This window comes from Moschus berezovskii, chromosome 19 (assembly GCF_049115385.1).
Source record: "Moschus berezovskii isolate FMDL1 chromosome 19, NW_MosBer_1.0, whole genome shotgun sequence".
NCBI lineage: Eukaryota > Metazoa > Chordata > Mammalia > Artiodactyla > Moschidae > Moschus > Moschus berezovskii.
In genome coordinates this window covers 65,055,773-65,077,701 of record NC_142478.1, presented here as the reverse complement: position 1 = coordinate 65,077,701, position 21,929 = coordinate 65,055,773, and the positions used below count along the sequence as shown (strand labels likewise).

Sequence of the window (21,929 nt, the reverse complement as noted above, 5' to 3'; positions counted from 1 at the left end):
TATAGTTTCCTTTATTATACTAGCTGGTTTAAAGTTTTGTCTATACTTTCTCAAGGACAGTTTCTACTGAATGCTTTCCTCCCATTCCCAAAATATGGTCCATACTTTCCTGTTTCTTTGCATGGCTCATGAGTTTTTGTTGGAAACTAGACATTTTATTTTTTAAAACTTTTTATTTTGTATTGGAGTACAACCATTTAACAATGTTGTGATAGTTTCAGGTGGACAGCAAAGTATTTTACTTATTAAAAAAATTTCCCCCACGCCATATGGCTTGTGGGATCTAAGTTCCCCAACCAAGGATTGAATCTGGGCCCTCTGCAGTGGAACCTTGGAGTCCTGACCACTGGACTACCAGGAAATTCCTGGAAACTAGACAGTTAAAGCAATATAATGTGGCAGCTCTGGAAATCTGATGTCCTCCTTTCCCAGGGTTTGTTGTTGCTGCTTTTTATCATTCCTATAGTTGTTGCTGTTTGTATGTTTGTTGACTTTCCTGTATTCTTTGTCATGTGTGGCCACTGATGTCTCTGCTTGCGTAGCATAGTGCTCACCTGATGGCTGGACAGAGATTTCCTTAAACGCTTTGAAACATTAAATCTCCCACTTGGCCAGCATGACTCTGTGTGTGTGTGTGTGTGTTGCAGCATGTCTGCCTTTAGTGTTCTGGTACCTTAAAACTCAGCCTTAGCCTTCACTTCTTGCTTGCATACAACCTCAGAATCAGCCAGAGGTAAAGATTAGGGCCTTTTTGGATCTTTCCCGAGCTTCACATAGCCCTGCGCATGCACATGTCCTTCTAGATTCTCAAGGATATGTTGGAGGTTTTCAGAGCCCTCTATGGATGTTGCCTGGATTTTCCTTTTAAGTTTTTGCTCAGTCTCTTATAAAGCACTGACTGGTATTGCTGAGTATGTTGGAGGTTTTCAGAGCCCTCTATGGACGTTGCCTGGATTTTCCTTTTAAGTTTTTGCTCAGTCTCTTATAAAGCACTGACTGGTATTGCTGCCTTAGGCAGCTGTGATATTAAACAGTTGCTGCTGATTGTTTTGGGGAGATCCCCTGAAGGCAGGGCTAAATAAGCTCTAAGGTTCAAAGACAAGCTCTGAAAACAGGGAGCTGCTAAACTGAACAGATAGTACTAATTCTCTGGGGATTGGTCTGGACAGCATTCCAGTTTCATCTTGTCTACTCCAGTTGTGCTAAGCTGCTTTGTTTTTGCAGCTGCTGCGGTTATGAAGCTATTGGTTTTCAAGGCAACCAGGAATTCGGGGGGAGTTAGTCTCTGTACTTGAGTTGGGAAAAGCAGTCATTTAACATAAAGGTCATGAGCGTAATTTTTTTTTTTTTTTGTCATGAAAGGAACTGAAATATGATGTTGGTGGAGGAGAACGGTTTGACTCTTTGACAGACCTCGTGGAACATTACAAGAAGAATCCTATGGTAGAAACATTGGGCACAGTATTACAACTCAAGCAGGTAAGCATATTGGAAAGCTAAACTCCACCTCCTTATACAATTAAAGAAGTCCTAACATAAAATATTCCAGATGGAAGTAGAATAGTATCATAAACCTCCATGTACCCATCACCCAGCTTCAATTATATCAACTCATCAAGTCTTGTTTCATTTATTAATCCACTCACTACCTTCTTCCTTAGTATTTGTAAATGAATTCTAGACATTACATCATTTTCATGACTGTCTCCATATATAATTCAAAAGGCCTTATGGAGTTTTAAAGCAAAGATTTGATAAAGTTTTCATTGTAAATCCAGCTTTGGTTATCTTTAGGTGATCATTGCTTTTCACTTGGGAGTTATTGCTGTTTTAAAACTCACTCATTACTTAGTGGCAGATGACATCATCTATAACATGTGGTCTATTTATAAAGAAAAATAGGTTCGAATTTATATCAGCAGAGTAAAGTATGTGGAGATTGAAGAAAGAGGTATTTCCTGACCGAACAGAAAGGAAAGTGAAACTTTATTTGAAAACTTTTATTGTGAATACTGTGAACTTCCTGTCCTTGCTTTTATGAATGCCAACATAGAAGTCTTTTTTTTTTTGCATTGACAACTTTTTTCTGTAATGCATTCTTATTTTGCACCGACTGCTGAATTTGATTAGCCCCTCAACACAACTCGTATCAATGCTGCTGAAATAGAAAGTCGGGTTCGAGAACTAAGCAAATTAGCTGAGACCACAGATAAAGTCAAACAAGGCTTTTGGGAAGAATTTGAGGTAAGTTATGAAAAAAAATTTTTTACATGATTTATTAAATCCTATTCTTAATGGAAGGGAAGTTAGTCTTGTGTTTGGGATTGGATCTCAAAGACTCACTTGGATCTGCAGGTCTTCTTAATTTGGTCGTTGATTGACATGGAGCAAGTTGCTGAGGGGGCTTTTTCAAAAGAGTTGGCATTATGTTCTAGGAGAAAGGAGTTGGCAGTTAATATTAAATGAATGAGCCATTTGGCTCATGGATTTGGCTCTTTTGGTTTGGACCACTGGCAAAATTCCAGAAGCACAAAAGTACCTAATTCTTCGGAAGATTTCCAGCATTGTCTGGGGTCTTTAGGAAGAATATATAGCTTTACTGCAGCAAATAAGTAAAAGACAGTTAGCTCAAGGTGGCTTTAATCTGGGAGCTTATACCTTTTATAAGGTATAATCTGGAAGTTTATACCTTTTCAGAGATTAACTGATTTCTTTCCTGAAACCAGCTTGGGTAGGAGAATGTCCACAGTGTGAGTGGGCTGTGTTCCTGTTGCAGTGAAATGGGTCACCATTGTAACCTTGTTCTCTCCCTTGTCATCCCTTTGACAGAAAATGTCCTTAAAAACAATTCTGTGTGTGTGCGTGCTGTATCTATCTTCATAGTTACCTTTAAGGAGCATGCCTAGTAACCAGCAGAAGCTCCATAAATGTTTGTTGAATGAGTATTTACATTTAGCTAATATTTATGTTATAATATTATTGCTATTCTGTTTATGGGAATGATCATTCCATACTTTTTGTAGGACTTTCAGTTCAGTTCAGTTCAGGCGCTCAGTCATGTCTGACTCTTTGTGACCCCATGAATCACAGCACGCCAGGCCTCCCTGTCCATCACCAACTCCCGGAATTCACTCAAACTCATGTCCATCAAGTTGCTGATGCCATCCAGGCATCTCATTCTCTGTCGTCCCTTTCTCCTCCTGCCCCCAATCCTTCCCAGCATCAGAGTCTTTTCCAGTGAGTCAACTTGTCGCATGAGGTGGCCAAAGTATTGGAGTTTCAGCTTTAGCATCAGTCCTTCCAATGAACACCCAGGATTGATCTCCTCTAGAATGGACTGGTTGGATCTCCTTGCAGTCCAAGGGACTGTCAAGAGTCTTCTCCAGCACTTTAGGATTCATAAATATTTGTGGAATGAATGAACGAGTAAATGGCCATATAGAGTCCTTTTAACCACCATATGTCAGATCACCTTGGCAATATTTCCATTTTACCGATGAGGGAGGAGCCTTCAGGCTCAGACAGGCTAAGTAAATTGTCCAACTTTCTGTACCACAAATATTGATTGAATTGCAATGCTGAGGGTGGGTATAGAATAGAACAGTCATGCTCTTTGCTCAGTGTTCCTGACCAGGGACTTGACCTCATGTTTATTTCTTTATACCAGCAGTAGGTTAGTCACCAAGGACACCCTGGTGAACAAGATGGACAGGGTTTTGTCTTTAAGGAGCTTTGAGTGGAGAGATGGATAAGTACAGAAATTTCAGAAATCTTACATCAGTTTGAATGAAAAATGTATTTAAAAAAAAACTTTTTATTATGTAAAATTTCAAATATATACAAATGCAGAGAGAATCATCTGATTGTAGCAGTGTATACTGGTCACCCAGCATTAACAGTTGTTATTACCTGGCCAGTCTTTTTACACTCAACTCCACTTATAGTGAAGATTCATCAAATAGTAGTCATTGTTCTCATTATACTAGTTGTCTCTTGTTGTTGGATCATTTTTCAAATAAGTTCCCCCTGGATCTCTGTTTTAAAATCCTAAGCCTCTAGATGTTCTCATGTGGGAGGCTCTAAGAACAGGCTAGCACCCCCACCCCCACTTCTTTCTTTCTTGGCTGCGCTGCATGGCATGTGGGGTCTTTGTTCCCCAACCAGGGATCCAGCCCATGCATCCTGCATTGGGAGCATGGATTCTTAACCACTGGACCACCAGGGAAGTCCCCTGTATTTTTTGTAGGTTGGTCTATCTAAAAGCTTTGTCAGATCCAGTTTTTCTTCAGCAGGACTGCATATATGTTGGTGTGTCAGGAGATGCTTGTCAAAGACAAGATAAATATTTGATTCTCTTCCTTTTTACTAAGTAGTTTTCAAAATAGCATTCTCAAAAAAAATTTTTTTTATCAATATGTGCTCATGGATTTTTAGAAACATTTTGTACTTCTTTATTTTTACTTTATTTTTGCATTGGTACCTTATATTTTATTATTTATTTATTATGGCTGTGCTGGGGTCTTCCATTGCTGTGCATGGTCTTTCTCTAGTTGTGACAAGCGGAGGCTTCTCTCTAATTGTGGTGCAGAGGCTTCTCAGTGTAGTGGAGCACGGGCTCTAGGCCTGGACGTCAGTAGTTGTGGCTCACAGGCTGGGGGCTTAGTAGTTGTGGGCATATGGGCCCAAATGCTCCGCAGCATGTGAGATCCTCCCAGACCAGGGATCAAACTGGTGTCCACTGCATCGCAAAGCAGATTCTTAACCACTGGACTACCAGAGGAACCCTACTCATGAATTTTTAACACATTCAGTGTGTGTCTGTGTACAGCATTCGTTATCGTTTCTGTTGCTCAAATTATTTTAGCTTTGGCCACTGGGAGCTTCTGCAAGTGGCTTCTACTCCTTCCTATACAACTCTAGTAGTTTTTGCTGGATTCCTTACTTTCTGGTTTAATAAGTTGTTACAGGGTAATACATTTCCCATTTCAGAACTGGAATCAGTCATTTCTCTAAGGAGTGAGTTAGCTTCTCTCCTTCCTCCCTTTTTCCCCTTCCTTCTCTTCCTTCCTTTCTTGGGAAGTGGTATTTAGAGACTATAGTCCAGGAGCCAGAGGTGCTTCTTGCTATAAGGTTTGTTATTGCCTTCTCAATGGGCGGAGCTAGAAAAAGTTATTTTCTTGAAATAACTTGAGTCCAGATGAAACTTCCAATTCAAATGCAGGGCTCAGAATTATAAGACTTCCACTACCTGTAATAATATGATTACTGAAAACAGTTTGTTTTCCTAGTTTTTATTTTTTAATCCTTAGGGTAGTTCCTTCAGAGAAATAGAGTCAAATTACTGTTCTTTCAATTCATTTGTAATAGTTCTTCTCTATATGGTTATTTTCTAACTGGATATACAGTTAGGTTGTTTCACTTTATATTTGAATTTCAGAAATTTCTTTCTGTAAAATTTTATTTGTAATTATATAAAATATTACCTTTGATTCTAAAGTCAGATATAAAAAAATACATTCAAAGAAATCTACCTTCTATTTCCATCTTTTCCTCCTTATAGTTATAGCCCTTTAAAAAAATTGTAGCTTATCATTGCCTTTCAAAAAGCATAAGCAAATATGTATCTGTAATTTCATAACCCATCCTTTCCTGGATAAATAGTAGCATCATTTTATACCCTTTTTTTCCAGCATTGTGGAGATCCACCCCACAATAGTGTCTGCAGATAATCTTCATTCATTTTTACTGAATAATACTCTGTTGTGGGGATGTACCATAGTTTATTCAGCTTATTGATAAGCGTTTGGATGGTTTGCAAATGAAAGAAGATACAATGGATAGCCTTATGCATGCTTGTTTCTCTGTTTTCGCGGATTATTGTTAATATTCACTTTTTTTTTTTGGTATTCTGTGTTTTTAAAAAAACTGATGGCTGTTACTCATCTTTATTCTTTTTTGGCCGTGCCACATGGCTTTCAAGATCTCAGTTCCCTGATCAGGGATTGAACTGGGCCACAGCAGTGAAAGCGCTGAAACCTAAGCACTAGATTCCCAGGAAACTCCCTACTCATCTTTAGTCTTTATCATCTATTGTGCATGATTTTGGTAAATTTTAAAATATCAAACCTTTTTGGTAAATATAAGAAATAATTAAAAGAAGCAAATGGTGAGTTATTTTGTAATTTAGACCCATTTTTATATTACACTTTAAAATAATTGGGGCAATCATTTGCATCAACCACTTTTCCTATAAAATGTGACCATGTGTGCATGTTTAGTCTCTCAGTCGTGTCTGACTCTTTGCGAGCCCATGGACTGTACCCGCCAGGCTCCTCTGTCCATGGGATTTTCCAGGTAAGAATACTGGAGTGGGTTGCCATTTCCTTCTCCAGGGGATCTTCCTGAGACTCAGGGGTCAAACCTGTGTCTCTTGTGTCTCCTACACTGGCAGGTGGATTCTTACCACGGAGCCATCAGGGAAACTGTAAAGTGACTATGAACTTTTTAAAAATTACAGCAGCCAATTGGGTATCTGGTGCAGTGGTGGATTTGTGAAGTTTACTTCAGTTCAGTTCAGTTCAGTCGCTCAGTCGTGTCCGACTCTCCGCGACCCCATGAATCACAGCACTCCAGGCCTCCCTGTCCATCACCAACTCCCGGAGTTCACTCAAACTCATGTCCACAGAGTCAGTGATGCCATCCAGGCATCTCATTCTCTGTTGTCCCCTTCTCCTCCCGCCCCCAACCTTTCCCAGCATCAGAGTGTTTTCCAGTGAGTCAACTCGTTGCATGAGGTGGCCAAAGTATTGGAGTTTCAGCTTTATCATCAGTCCTTCCAATGAACACCCAGGATTGATCTCCTTTAGAATGGACTGGTTGGATCTCCTTGCAGTCCAAGGGACTCTCAAGAGTCTTCTCCAGCACCACAGTTCAAAAGCATCAATTCTTTGGCGATCAGCTTTCTTCACAGTCCAACTCTGGCAATGCTTAAAGAAACTAAGTCCTTCCTGCCACTTGTGGCAGTAGGGAGTTTTTCATGATCCCATTGGTAGGGTCAGGATAAGAACTTAGAAGGAAAGTGCCTAACCTGACTTTTCTGGCCGTGAAAAGAAGATTGACTCTAAATGCTCACCTGATGGTTTCACTCCGTGACATCTCAAATTCAGTTCATCTTTTATACATTATTAACAACAAAATGAGGGAGAACTGAGTTGGCTTTCAGGGGAAATGGGAGAGAAACAAGATCATGTCTGAACTCTCCTATATCCTCTTCAGAGGTCAGGCTGGGGTGATGAATTGTCAGGCACTCAGTCAGGGCATTATCGTTTCATTTCAACTAAAGCTAGATCCAGACAGCTGGTGGCCTGCTTTCTTGATCTCTTATGTACCTGCTTCTTAAATCCAGTCAATTAAAAAAAAAAAAATGCCCTTTAAAGTTGAGGCCAGGGGAATAAGGCTGGGAACAGAGCAGACCATTATAGAACAACTTTGGTCTGTGGAAGCAGAGACTCATTAAAATCTAAGTCCTCTGAAGGTAAAGCTTGATCCAAGAGCAAGGCGTTATTATTTTAGTGGTTGTACCTTAGTTTTTTCCCAGAAGGTGATAAATTTGGGATCAGTACCTTCTTACTGTGTGTTCTGTGGTCTTTAAAGTCAACCAGAGCTCTAAATTGCAATGCCATTGAGAATTTAGCTCTGATAGGTACATTTTGTTTGTCTGTATGCCAGGTTTCTGGTTTTCTGTAAAATTCTGCGTGTTCTTTCAGCTATTTCTCCCCAGAAGACACTTACAAATTACTTCCGATTTTGACGCATCTTAAAATATACAAAGTCTCTTCTGAAACTCTTTGATTCTTTCCTCCTTTGCTCCTGAAATAAATTCAGATTGATGGTTTTCTTCTAGGTCATGTGGTGTGATCAAAATGTTGCAAACCCAAGCTTTGATTTTTTTCCCCTGTAGATTCTCCATCATTTTTTCTTTCTCCCCCACCTTTTTTTTTTTTTTAACCACATTTACTGTGGTAAAATGAGATTGCCCTTTTCTGTAAACATCTTGTGTCTCTAGCATATCTCTGTTCATGACTGCAAAGAGGTGGACAATATTTCTAGATTTGGTGAAATGAACTAAAGTTCTGTTAAAATGAGACTGACACTAAATAAATGAACAGGTAGGTTATGATCCTGCTGTTGTGTCCCTGTGATGTGCAAGTGACCTGAAACCTGAATTCACCCCTTGTGCATCATGCGTGAGAGCATGCGTGCTAAGTTGCTTCAGTCGTGTCCAACTCTTTGTGACCCCATGGACTGTAGCCCACCAGGCTCCTCTGTCCATGGGATTCTCCAGGCAAGAATACTGGAGTGGGTTGCCATTTCCTCCTCCAGGGGATGTTCCTGACCCAGGGATCAAACCTGCTTCTCTTACATCTCCTTCATTAGTTCAGTTCAGATTAGTTGCTCAGTTGTGTCCGACTCTTTGTGATCCAGTGGATTGCAGCACACCAGGCTTCCCTGTCCCATCACCAGCTCCCAGAACTTGTTCAAACTCATTTCCATCGAGTCAGTGGTGCCCTCCAACCATCTTATCCTCTGTTGCCTCCCTTCTTGTCCTGCCTTCAGTCTTTCCCAGCATCAGGGTCTTTTCCAGTGAGTCAGTTCTTCACATGGTGGCCAAAGTATTGGAGTTTCAGCTTCAGCATCAGTCCTTCCAATGAACATTCAGGACTGATTTCCTTTTGGATTGACTGGTTTGATCTCCTTGCAGTCCGGGAGACTCTCAAGGGTCTTCTCCAGCACAACAGCTCAAAAGCATGAATCCTGTATTGGTAGGTGGGTTCTTTACCACTAGCACCACCTGGGAAGCCCATTATGCTTTATTCATTTCATTTTGTTCAAATGAAACTGTTGGTGAACAAATAGATGCACTTCAACCCTGCTGTTTTATGTCTGCTGTATGCATATTATCTAAGAAAATAGTCCAGGTGAGTCTGTGGCCCTGCAAAGACAGGTAGTCCTTTTTGTTTTTTGTTCACTGTAGCCCCAGAATCCAGCAAAGTGCTGGCACACAGTAGGCACAACGTATGTTTTTGTGTTGTGTCAAGTGTGAGCTGTTTTCAGTAGCAAGAGAGACTTGTATTGGCTTTGGACCCTTTGCTTATATTCAATAGGGAACAGCTCCCTGATGCTTAAAAAGTATGGAGGAATGTTCCAGGCTTTGCTTTGACATGTCCCTCTTTATTCTCATGCACTTTTCATGTGGAGTCCCTGTTGGAGGCTTGGCGAATGCACATTTTAGTCCCTGCAACATCTCTACAAACTTGATTAAAACGATGTCATTCAGGATCGCAGTAATGAATTTCAGAAAGATTTCAGTTATGAACTTTCTGACTTAAACATGCACACAGATAAACCTGACACACCTTCTTCACTGGGGTTCTGTTTTCCAAAGCACTTTAAAGCTTGTTCTCCTCAGTATTTTGGTTTTTCTTCAAAGCCCATCCTCCTTCCATTATACGCAAGCCTCTCTTCCCTGTCGTGGTCTGAAGCTGTTCTCCGTTTGCATGGGCATTGCAGGCAGTTCGCTGACAGCCACACAGATGTCCTGGATTCTGCCAGCAACTCAGCCAGCCAGCATGTCTCCAGAAGGAGCTCGTGCCTATCTTAAAACCCACAGTCTGGTTTGATTTCTTTAAAGTGATTACATCCGCTCAGGGGAGCTATAAATTCTCCTTGGAGGTGGTTAGGTTTTTATGGAGACAAGACTTTTAACTGCAGCCCAAAGCTGTGCCTCGAATAATGATTCTTGCTGGTGATCTCTAGCGGAAATCTTCCGCTGGGTGACTAAGCAAATGCACGTTGAACAACAGCCCCCAACCAGGGCTCCAGCCTCGTGCTTAAAAATGCCCTAGGATGGCAGCCTTGAAGCTGTCATCAGGGTTTTCCATCCAGGCCCGAGCTCCCAGCTGCTACCTTCCTGCAGGCAGAGCCTCACAGTGGCTAAGGGGGTCTATTCAACAAGCTTCATTCTGGAGAAATTCCTTTGTTTCCTTTGAACTCTTTCTCTTTCAACCTCCCTCCCCTCCTGCTTTTGTTCTGCACCTCTCCAGTGTCGGGTTTTTCTCTTCAGGAGTGTTTTCATTTGCTGGAGCTGCCTGATGTCTTTACAGAGAATTGAAGAACCTAAGGTACTTCCAGGTACTCTCACATCTGCTTAACCTTCCCCTTTGCTTTTGGACACCCTTGGCGCTTTCTACACCTGTGGCTGTCCTTCTGTCTTCTCCATCCAGTGGGCCTGTGTTGTGGCCTCCATTTCTTCTTAGCCCCTTTCTTCCTTAACCTTGGAATGTGACAGTCCCCGGAATATTGAAATAACACTTTCCGAAGACACCAGTGGCTTGCTTCCTTTTTTGGGGGGCTGTGCTTGGTCTTCACTGTGGCACACGGGCTCAGTAGTTGCGGTGCATAGGCTCTCCAGTTACAGCACGCAGGCTTGGTTGCCTTGTAGCACATGGGATCTTGGTTTCCCAGCCAGGGATTGAACCTGTGTCCCCTGCATTGGAAGGCAGATTCTTAACCACTGGACCACCAGGGAGGTCCCACCAAAGGTTTTCTTAATTGTGATTAAAAAAATAGTCTCTTCTCTGGCCTTTTTCTCCTGTGAGCTGGTCTTGGGACATCTGTCCAGCCTCTTTCCCACCATCTTCTCATTTCTCTGATAGCAGCATGTACCTGGTTTATTCCTTCCTCCCATCCCGTGTGCCCTTCTTGCTGTTCACTGCTCTCTCTTCTCCTGACCAGTTAACTCTGCTGGTTCTCCAAGACATGGCCTGGGCCCTCTGCTCTTCTGGCTTTAAAACTGCTCTTCACTGAGAGCCACCCCAAGTGGCTTCCAGGCTTTGGTTTTACCTTTTGATTTGTGCCTTCCACATTTGGGTTTCATGTCTCTTCAGATTCAAGCATTCACAACCAGACCTGTTATTTTATTTTTGCCTTCAAACCAGCTATCCGTTTTTACGTCTCCGTCTCTGGTGGTTGTCCTGTATATTCTCTGACCCTGTGCGCTGGAATCCTCGGAGCACCCCTTAATCGTCTTTCTCCTCTTTCTCTCATTGTTGTGCACCAGGTCTGGTTGATTTTCCTTTCCTAGTTGTCTTTCTGTTTGTTTTTAGAGGAAGGAAGGAAGCAAACCAGCATTTACCGTCTGTTTGGTGCTGCGCTGTGAGCTAACGAAGTCATCTCATTGTGTCCCCAGATGTTTTGAGGGAGGTAGATCTTGTGTCCCTGGATGCTCTGGAATTAGGGCAACTCCCCAGGGCCACCCAGGCGGGCAGCGGCCGAGACAGGAGTCTCACCTGATGCCAGGGCTGTGGGTGGCTCATCGGCCCCCAGGACACCAGCTGCTCTTTTACCCTTAACCTCTGCCCTTCCATTCGCCCTTTGTGCTCATCTGCTCCCAGCATTTCTCCCATCACTCTTCTGCTTACAAACCTGCAGTGGCTCCCGATGTCCCACCAGAGGTATAGCATTTTCATTCTGAAGACGAAGCACCCGGAAGAAAGGGAGAAAGCTGTCCCTAAGGATGTGGCAGGCAAATAGTTGGCTGTGGTTTGAACTTCCAGATCTTCTGACTCCAAGACTGCTGCGCTGTGCTGCTCAGCTGTTGAAGATCTCCTGCCCAGTTCCCAAAGCCCCCCAGCTCTCCACCTGACCTCATCCCCCACCACTGACAGCACAACTTCCAGACTCTGACCAGTTTCCTTCCCCCCAACTCTGAGGTCACTAGCTCTGGCCTCTTAGCCACCTTTGCTCGCATCCCTACCTTGCTGGGATGTCTTCTCTTCTTCCTTGCACTCCTCTGCCTCTGCCCCACCCCTCACCTACCTCAAGCCTCAGCTCCTCCCAGAAACCACCTTCCCTTCATTTTCATGAATCTCACTCCCAAAGTTCCGCATCACCTAATTCATTGCACACTGAATGACAGATTATTAATGATGGATTTGTCCTGTGCTGTGGGCTGCTATTTCCTGGGTCAGATCCTGTTCTCATCTGGGGACTGTGTCTTCTAAATGTGTTTTTCCACTTAGTCTTCACCTTGTTGGAGGAAGGTGATGACTTGACTTACAACATGCACCTGGAAAGGATCCAGATCTTAGATTGGTTTTGTCTATTCATGGTGCTTTGTAAGTGCTTGTCCATCATTGTGGACCTTCTCTGACCATGAGAGACTCCATCAGCCCCTTCATTTCTCGAGGTTGCCATGGGCTCATTCGGGTGTGACCACTCAAACTGCGCCGTGAGGAAGTGGTAAAAGGCTGGGCCACGTAGCATCTGGAAGTGGGGGCTTTCACCCGCTTTTGCTGCCTGGTAACATCGCAGAGTTTGCAGTAAAGAGGGCAGAGTGAGGATTCCAGTGTTCCTCTTTGCAGAGGGCAGACGCCAAAGAGAGACAGTTCATTCAGACAGGGAAGAGGGCCTGCCTACGTGGAGCCTGCCCACATGGTTACCACTGTCTTATTATTCATGGCCCCAAATCAGATAGGCCAGCAGCCCAGCAGCCCTTCTCAGCCTTCTCTCTCTCCTTCAGGAGGCCAGCCATGCATAGGTAGCGGGAGAGTTAATAGCAACTTTTACGTTTCTGTTTTTCTTTTTTACAATTTATAGAAATGTTCTTTTATTATTGATGTTTTCGCACACCCTGAAGTTGAGAAAATAGGATGACGAACCTTTTTTTTCCTAACACTCAACTGTAACGCTTAGCAATACCTCGTTATTCTTGTTTCCTCCCCTTGTAGCTTTGTTTTTAAAAATAATGTAACTGCTGGGACTTGGCTGGTGGTCCAGTGGTTAAGAATCCACCTTCCAATGCAGGGGACGCAGGTTTGATCCCTACTCAGGGAACTGAGATGCCGCAGCCCACATGCTGCACAGCAACTAAGCCCATGCACTGCAGCTAGAGAAGTCTGCGTGCCACAACTAGAGACCTCGCGCGTCAGGACTACTGACCCCGTGTGCTCTAGAGCCCGCACTCCACAACTGGAGAAAGCCTGCATGCCGCAGCAAAGACTCAGCACAGCCAAAAAATAATAATAATAATAAATAATTAGAATTTAAAAAATAAGGTAACTGTACAGCTTGGTCCGCCCCTAATGGTTAATGGCATTATTTTTTTCCCCCTTAGCAATTAGTCCCGATTGCTCAGAGCAGTGAGGACAGATGATTCTCAGGCCATGTCCTGGCGCGTGGGGCTGCCTGGCTCTGCCCATGTGTGTCTGTCTGTCTTTGATCCTGTTTTTCCACTTGCGTTCATGACATTCTGTTCAAGAGCCAGTTCCAGTGGTCTTTAATCAGAGGGCTTTGGAAGTCTGTGAGGGGGTGTTTCGGGGGGTCTCTTTTGGTCAGCACAGAGACTGAGAATGCTGCTACTGGCTTTTGGACTGGAGACTGGCAGGGGTCCAGGTGTGGGGAGCAGGGGTCCAAGTGTGAGGAGCATGGATGTTCAACAGCCATACATGTAAGGGATGGTTCTGCACTGTGAACACCTGTTCTGTCCACACTGGTTGTGCTGCGGGGCACTCCTAATGTATAGTGTGGATCAGGGGATTATCTTTCTCTTCATGGCTTTTATAAAGGCTTAACCGTTTGATATAATCCCTTTGTTGATCAGCTTTGGCTCATGTAATCAGGTGACTGTAGCTAGCCTCTGGTCCTTTTGGAGGGTTCATTCTTGGGTGCAAATCTTTGGTTGTATTGCTTGGGAAAATGGGATACCTTGCCACCTGTGCCCCAGTTTTATACTGTTGTTTTTTGTTGTTGTTGGTTGCACATGGCTTCTCTCTAGTTTTGTGCTATCCTTTTAGCTGCCTGTCCCATGCCTTATCACTGACATCCTGCCTGGCCCAGTGGATAATGGGGACAGAAACAGTGACAGTCAGCTGCAGGTCATTCACAGCTTTTGGTGACCTGGGGGCGGCTGAGAGGGAGTTCATGGAAGATCAGCTTGGAAGGGATTGTAACCTTCTGGGGGCAGGGCTTGGTTACAATGCCTGCTCCACCAGCCTGGTGCCAGGGAGGAAGCACCCCTTAGCAGGTGGTAGCTGATAATCTCGGGTGCAGTCGGGGAGCCTCTGCTGGCAGAGCACAAAAACTCACAACTTCTGAGTTCTTTTTATTTTCAGCCTCACTCTAGAGGGATGGCAGCCGTCCACTGTGAGAAATGAATTGTGTTCAGGCAAGTGGGCCCCAGGCATAGTTGAGAATGGGCTGATGGGGTCTGAGGAGGGAGCAGGGCTGGAGTGGGAGACACATGGTTACTCAGTTCTAATCCATGACAGCTGCCAGCCGCCGGCAGTCAGCACTTGGCAAAGCCAGGGACACAGGGCCCCTGGGCCTGTCCTTTCTGGAAGACTCCAGGGCCCAAACTGTCTCAGCTTGTGTTCTGTTTAAATCTCACATCTGCATGGAAGAGATGGTTAGTAACTTAATGCAGGATGAGGGAAGCCAGAGGCTGAGCCGAGTAGATGGTCCAGCCAGCATGTACTGGGTATTGGTGAGGCTTTCCTCAGCCTGGAAGTCTGGATTATAAGTGTTCTTGGTGTGTGAGGTGATTTTCGGCAGCCCCGTTACAGTAAGATTGAACTAGTGAATGAAGAAGGTTTTCTTTTTTTTTTTCTGTTTAACCCTTATCCATTTCTTTTTTCATGGCTTAGGAGAAGGTCTGAGTACAGTTTCAATATGCCTCTTACATCTACTTCTGGGCTTCCCTGGTGGCTCAGTGGTAAAGAATCCACCAGCCAATGCAGAAGATGCAGGTTCGATCTCTGGGTCAGGAAGATCCCCTGTAGAAAGAAGTGGCTCCAATATCCTTGCCTGGGAAATCCCATGAACAGAGGAGCCTGGCAGGCTCCAAGTCCATGGATTTACAAAAGAGTCAGACATGACTTAGTGACTGAACAGCAGCAACATCTATATTTCTTAACACTTGCCAGTATACCTTTTTTTTTAAAATAAAGCCTCAGGCATACCAGGGCTTCCCTGGTAGCTCAGCTGGTAAAGAATCGGCCTGCAATGCAGGAGACTCTGGTTCGATTCCTGGGTCGGAAAGATCTGCTAGAGAAGGGATAGGCTACCCACTCCGGTATTCTGGCCTGGAGAATTCCATAGACAGTAGAGTCGGACACAACTGAGCAACTTTCACTTTCAGGCATTCTATAATATCTAGATAGGATTTGACAGTATTTCATTTTTATTATATTCCTTCTGCTGGTGACCTTCTATATATGGCAAGTGATACTGATTTTCTTATGTGCTAGTAATATGCAGTTTTCTTTTGAAATACATCTTCCAAAGGGGAAAAAGTGGAGGTTAGTTTAAGAAAACAACTAATATAATAGGCAGTGTGCCGAGATGAGACAGCATCTTGAAGATGCTTTCCTTTCTTTGTTTTCATTTATCTTTTTGTTTTTGGCTGTGCTGTGCAGCTTGTGGGATATTAGTTCTTTGACCAGGGATTGAATCAGCACCCTCGGCAATGAAAGCTTGGAGTCCTAACTACTGGACCATCAGGGAATTCCCTTAAATGTGCTTTTCAGATGACTAAAGATTGGGAAATGCTGATCTCATATTTTGCCTCCAGTGGCTTTCCTTTATATTGAAGGCCAGGTCAACAGTGTCAGCATGGGATGCTGAGTGTGGGGCCTGCCGTTCATGGCCATCACCAGTGATGGTCTGTGGTTTGTCTGTCTCCGCTGCAGCCCCTTCCTGTATTTATTTGTCCATCTAGCAGATACATTTTGAGGGCCTGCTTTGTGCTGGATGCTGAGCTGGTTACAGGCAAACAGGGGTGGTCCATGTTCTCTAATAGAAGAGACAGGTTGTAAAGACGTAGCTGGTATTCAGTGTGACAGGAGCACTCACAGAGGGCAGTGCTGCAGACTGTATGCGGGTATCGTGAGACACAGGGAGGTCGTGCTGAGTGGGTCAGGAGAGCTTCCCAGAGGAGGCGGCATTTGGGGTGGGTCCTAATGAATAACCAAAAAGTAACATTCAGAGGTACTCAAGGCAGAGGAAAGGAATTCTAGGCAGAGGCCATGAACAAGAACATGAAGCCCTAAAGAAATACGGTGGGTTCAAGACAGTTGGTGTGGCTGGAGTGTAGACAGTGCGCCTTAATTCTTATACCAACTCTGTATAAGGTAGGTAATTAGGGTTCACCCTGCTTTATACTGGAGGACTCTGAAGGGCAGTCAGGATAGTGACCGGACAATCAGAAGCTGAGGTTAGAGGCAGGCCTCCATCCACTCAGAGAAGAGAAGGTCTCCTGAGTTGTTCTGAGAAGCTTGCACTCGTCTTGAAGGCAGGGGAAGAAATTGAAGGTGATTAAACAGGGAGGGGTGGATGAGATTTGCCTTTTCTAGAGCTTGCTCTGACAGTGTGCCCTCCACAAGTGAAGCGTCACTTGAAGTTTGTTCCATAAGTGAGCACTTGAATGCTTTGCTGTCAGGTTTGTTTTGAATCAAGCCCCTAGTTATTTCCTAGCGTGTAGCTTTTGTTGATGTTGTTTCTCTTCACTTGGTTGATGTTTAAGTGATTGATTCAGTTCATAGGGTTTGAACCTCACCTTACTGTCTAAAAATCCAGATCGAACTTTCTTCCTAACAGCAGTTTCAGAGGATATGCCAGCTCCGAGAATGCAGATGGCTCTAATTACTGTATGTGAACTCACTGAAGAATTTTGAGTGACCATTTGATTGTCAGAGTTCCGTGTATGTTGTATTTTATTTCTGTCCAGGTTTCAGCTGGCTAAACATTTTGGTTTTGAGCTGTGTGTCAAGGCCGAATTATTGCATTTTGAAACCTAGAGTCAAATAGCAATTTAAACTCCTGACTTTCATACCTGTTTGAAATGCAGATAAATGAAATGGAATATATAATAGGGCCACTATGTTACAAAATACTGGCTCTGCCTTCCCTCGTAGAGAAATCTCTTAAGGGATCATCATTTTGGCATATATAAATATATTTTTAGTATGTAACACTTTTTTTTTTTCTTTTTAGTTTGCCTTTCACTTTCTTGATTCCCCCATTTGTGATTTCCTATTCAAACGAGACTTGTCTGATACCATTGGTTCCTTGAAGAGGCACTTTTGGTGATTCTGAAAATGAAGCCTACATCCTTGAAAATGCTTCATTCAGCCTGGCTGGTCCACCTTCCTGTTTGTTTCTACAGCTGGTCTTCCTCTCCACTTCCTTATGTCGTTCCTTCTTCCCTGCGGCCAGCCCCGCTGTGGCTGCCTGCTTTGTTTAGGCTCTTCTTTCCCTGGTTCCGTTCCCCACCTCCTTTCCCTGCAGAGGTGTCCTTCCTGACCCCTCACTTCAGGAGCCTGAGCGTTCTCCTCCTCCATCTCTATCTGGGGAGATGGAGGGGCGCCCCCTCCCCTCAGCGCAGGGGAGCGGGCATCTGTGCAGATGCAGGCTTGGCTGCCCAGGGCACTGATGTAGGTTTGGGGCACAGGAGGACACTAAAGCTTTGCTAATAAAGATTGCACGCCCACAGTAAACCACTTTTACCGTCCGCGAGAATCCAGATTTGAGAACTGACTTTCAGCTTGCTCTGAATTTATCAATGGTTAAAGTAGGCAGATTACAAAGTCCTCAAGAACATGGATCACATCTCCTATTTGGGTACTGTATACCAACGTTCACTGGCTTTCATTCTTAATAACTGATTTTTAAAGGTCTCTCTCTTTTTAGGGTGGGGGCACACTGGGCGACTTTGGGGATCATATCTTAGCTCCCCAACCAGAGAATGAACCCAGGCCCTCAGCAGTGAGAGCGAGGAGTCCTAACCACTGGACTGACAGGAAATTCCCAAAGTTTCTCTTCTTATAAACATTTATTGTGGAAAATTTAGGCAAAAAATGAGCAAAACAAAACATAATCTTACTGCTGAAAATAGAAAAGCCCCATACTTTTTTGGTGTACAGACTGCTGTTTCTTACATACATGGGTGCGCACAGACATAGGGGCTTATGGAAGGCACTGTTTGGAAAATTTGACCTTCTTTTTAGTTAACACTCACTCTGGTCATCTTTCCAAGGCGTTAGCTATTCTCCTAGGATCTCTCTTAAATGTAGAACATCCTTTGTTTGAATGAATGAAAGTGTTTATTTCGGCAGCTCTTTCAGTGTCTCTGCCCCTCTTGATGTAGCATTAAGGTGAGCATTCTTACAGCTGCCGCCCATGACTCTTGAACATTTCCTGGGATAAATCCCCTAAAGCAGAACTGCTCCATCAGGCTTTTTTTGGGAAGCTTTTGACGCATAATAATATTTACTTTTGTTTCTCTCCAGACACTGCAACAACAGGAGTGTAAACTTCTCTATAGCCGAAAAGAGGGTCAGAGGCAAGAAAATAAAAACAAAAATAGATATAAGAACATCCTGCCCTGTAAGTACCAATCTCTGTAATAGTCACTCTTGGAGTGTCTCTGTCACTTCTCTGGGGAGGTGGGGCATGTGCTTTTTCAGCAGATCCAAGGCCTTAGCTTCTTTTAATTGTGAGTAGTTTCCAAAGTAGTCAGCTGTGGTGGAGACGGATGGCCTCGTTCATCGAGTTCCTGTGAGGCTACTTCTTACAGAGTGAAATTACCACTAGGAAGCTTAGAGTGTGGTTGTTTCCTTCTGTTAATTTAGACTGCCCAGGAGAGATCATGTCAAGGCTTGCTCTCTCCCACAGTCTCACCATCAGTCTCAGGGGTCCCAGACTTGTGCCCTTGCTCTGCAGTCCCTGGCTCTTGGGTCTGTGTGGGAAAACTGGTACTGGAACCCCCAGAGTCACTACTCTTAGCTCCAGGCTCTAATGCAGGGTCTCCAGAGTGGGCCAGGAAGAAACATTTAGAACTTCTCTTGATTTATATTCTTTATCCAAAAAAAGAAAAAGAAAAAAATTAAATCTGATGTGCAGCTTGATAGCAGAGTGTGTATAATGTATTTAAAATAAGCCTTGTTTGTATCTATAATTGCATTGGATTGGCCAGAAAGTTTGTTTGGGTTTCCCACATTGTGAGCATACAGAAGAACCCAAATGAATTTTTTGACCCACCCAATATGTATACATTTCAATGTCCAAAAACTTTATTATTAAAGTTTATTGGGGAGCACAATTAGATTGGAGAGCCTTGCTCTAATGTCTCATCGGGTCAGAGCTACTTTGTTATATATTGTAAACCCATCCTGTGTGTGTGTGTGTACCATAGTCTTCCTCTTTTTGTGTTCATATGGGCACATACATGGTGTATATGAATATCACATCCATATAGATGTGTGTAAGTGAGGATGGGAGACAGTGGAGGCTCTTCTAATAATGAAGAGAAAAAAAGAGGAATTTGCAGGGAATCATTCTGAGCCACAGCATGGTCCTAATGACCTTGGGGAAGCATTATCCTCTTTACGTCTTAAGGTTTCATTTATGCTCAGGAGGTCTGAATGGTGCTCATTAGTAAGATGTGGGCATGTAGGGAAAGATGACAGCAACAGTGGAATGCAGTACTAAACAGAATATTACTGTCCTTTCCTCCCATAAAAATCCCAATCAGATGTTTCTTCTGATTAGCATCATATTCTTTAAAGATGGGCAATCTGAAACAAAAGAACAGTATTAAGACATACGACTTTATTACTAATTCCCAGTGTAAAATGTGTCACTTAGGAAGCACACTCAGATTTTTATATCAGTAATGTACTTTTATACAGAATTTGGTCAGTAGATACTGTTGTCAGAATCTTGATGTCTGTATACTGTATTTAATTCTACTTCACTTTTTAAAAATCCTTTTTATTACAGAAAGTTTAAAGTATATTTGAAAGTAGACAAAATAATATACACAACCCACACATTCTAAGGGAGATCGATTCTGGGTGTTCATTGGAAGGACTGATGCTAAAGCTGAAACTGCAATACTTTGGCCACCTCATGCGACGAGTTGACTCACTGGAAAAGACTCTGATGCTGGGAAAGGTTGGGGGCGGGAGGAGAAGGGGACAACCGAGGATGAGGTGGCTGGATGGCATCACCGACTCTATGGACATGAGTTTGAGTGAACTCCGGGAGTTGGTGTTGGACAGGGAGGCCTGGCGTGCTGTGATTCCTGGGGTTGCGGAGAGTCGGACACGACTGAGCGACTGAACTGAACTGAACACATGTCTAGTACCCAGCTCCACCAATTGTCAGCTTGTGCCCAATCTTGATTCATTTCTATTCTTTTTTTTTTTAATGTTTATTTTTATTTATTTTGGCCATGATGGGTCTTAGTTGCAGCACATGGGATCTTTAGTTGTGGCATACAACCTCTGAGTTGTGGCATGTGGGATCTAGCTCCCTGACCAGGGATTGAACCTGGGCTTCCTGCATTGGGAGCATGGAGTCTTAGCCACTGGACCACCAGGGAAGTCCCAATTTATCTGTATTCTGGTACACATCTCTTCTTTCCCTGAATTATTGTGAAGCAAATCTCAGACATATATCATTTACCTATACTTTTCCTTAAAAAAAAAAAACAAGAACGCAAAAAACCTTTTGTTTTGAAATAATTTTAGACTCACAAGAAGTTACAAAAATCCATGTACCGTTGTTTTCCCCAGCTTCTCCCGATGATAATATCCTCTATATCAACAATACACTATTAAAACCAGGGAATTAACATTGCTACCTATACTCCTTAAGGAAAGCATTTTGGGGCGTCATATTCAGATTATTGTGCTCACACTGGATTTAGTTTTTAATGACATTTTATCATGAAATGAATAAAACTGGGACTCCCTGAGGATGAGCTGATTTGACTTGATTTGTCCTGAAGGGGTCTCAGTACCACTGTGACCATGGTCTCTTCTTCTTCCAGTCGATCACACCAGGGTCGTCCTCCACGACGGTGATCCCAATGAGCCCGTTTCGGATTACATCAACGCAAACATTATCATGGTAAAGTGCTTTCACGATGTTTTCTGACTATATATTGCTAGCCAGTTTTTGTAGTTTAAATCCTTCCACATGGCCTGAAAGCAATTTTTAAACATTTGAAGTTGTTTTCTTCCTCAATCTCTAGCCTGAATTTGAAACCAAATGCAACAACTCAAAGCCCAAAAAGAGTTACATTGCCACACAAGGCTGCCTGCAGAACACGGTGAATGACTTTTGGAGGATGGTGTTTCAGGAGAACTCCCGAGTGATTGTCATGACAACGAAAGAAGTGGAGAGAGGAAAGGTACACTGCATACTCTACTTTCTTGAAGTATTGGACGTGTTGGCTTGATCATGTTAAGAACTGAATAAAGATGTGAAGCTTATTCTAACTGACCCTCTGGAAAAAGGGGAGTGGCAGAAATCTGGTATAGTTTTCTACACTGCGTTACGGTATAGTGTTCTGCACCTAGTTTCCTGGGCGGGGATCAAAACCCGGCCCTCCTCAGTGAAAGCATGGAGTCTAACCACCAAGGGGTTCCCTTATAAGATTTTCGTTGTTGTACTGCAAGTTGTTAACACATCTGAATACCTTTGGGGCCAGGTCTGGCCATGGTGAAACAGAGGCTTCCTCCAGCAACCGCCCACAGTAGCATTAGATGTTCTTGAAGTAATGGACAAGTTAAAACATTTTTATAATTTCTGCTTCAGGGGAGGATCACCTGCTCTGAGTGTCGAAAGGAAAACTGAACCCTCCGTCCTGCCAGTTGCCTGGTTGTGGTTATAGGAGGCAGCCCATTCTCATTCTCTGGTTGCAGTTGTAGGAGGCTGACCTGGGGGCTGGGAAGAGAGGGTTCTTGGGTTACTTCAGAGGGATCAGGATTGGTCCCTCTCAGAAGAGCTGCCGGAAGCTCCTAGAACAGACAGACGTTGGGACCAGTCACCCTGCCCCACTCCTTAGCTCCTTCTCCTGGCCTGCG

General features: G+C 43.6%; 1 protein-coding gene across 4 annotated transcripts in view; it reads left to right on the top strand.

Moving 5' to 3' along the window:
- PTPN11 (protein tyrosine phosphatase non-receptor type 11) overlaps positions 1 to 21,929 on the top strand; it is a 68,402-nt gene that overhangs the window by 29,139 nt on the left and 17,334 nt on the right. For all 4 annotated transcript variants that reach the window (XM_055404371.2, XM_055404368.2, XM_055404369.2 and 1 more), the window contains exons 5-9: positions 1,363 to 1,479; positions 2,131 to 2,244; positions 18,345 to 18,441; positions 20,891 to 20,970; positions 21,095 to 21,253. In XM_055404371.2, the coding sequence (XP_055260346.1) occupies positions 1,363 to 1,479; positions 2,131 to 2,244; positions 18,345 to 18,441; positions 20,891 to 20,970; positions 21,095 to 21,253 (567 nt within the window). The remainder of the gene's footprint in view (positions 1 to 1,362; positions 1,480 to 2,130; positions 2,245 to 18,344; positions 18,442 to 20,890; positions 20,971 to 21,094; positions 21,254 to 21,929) is intronic.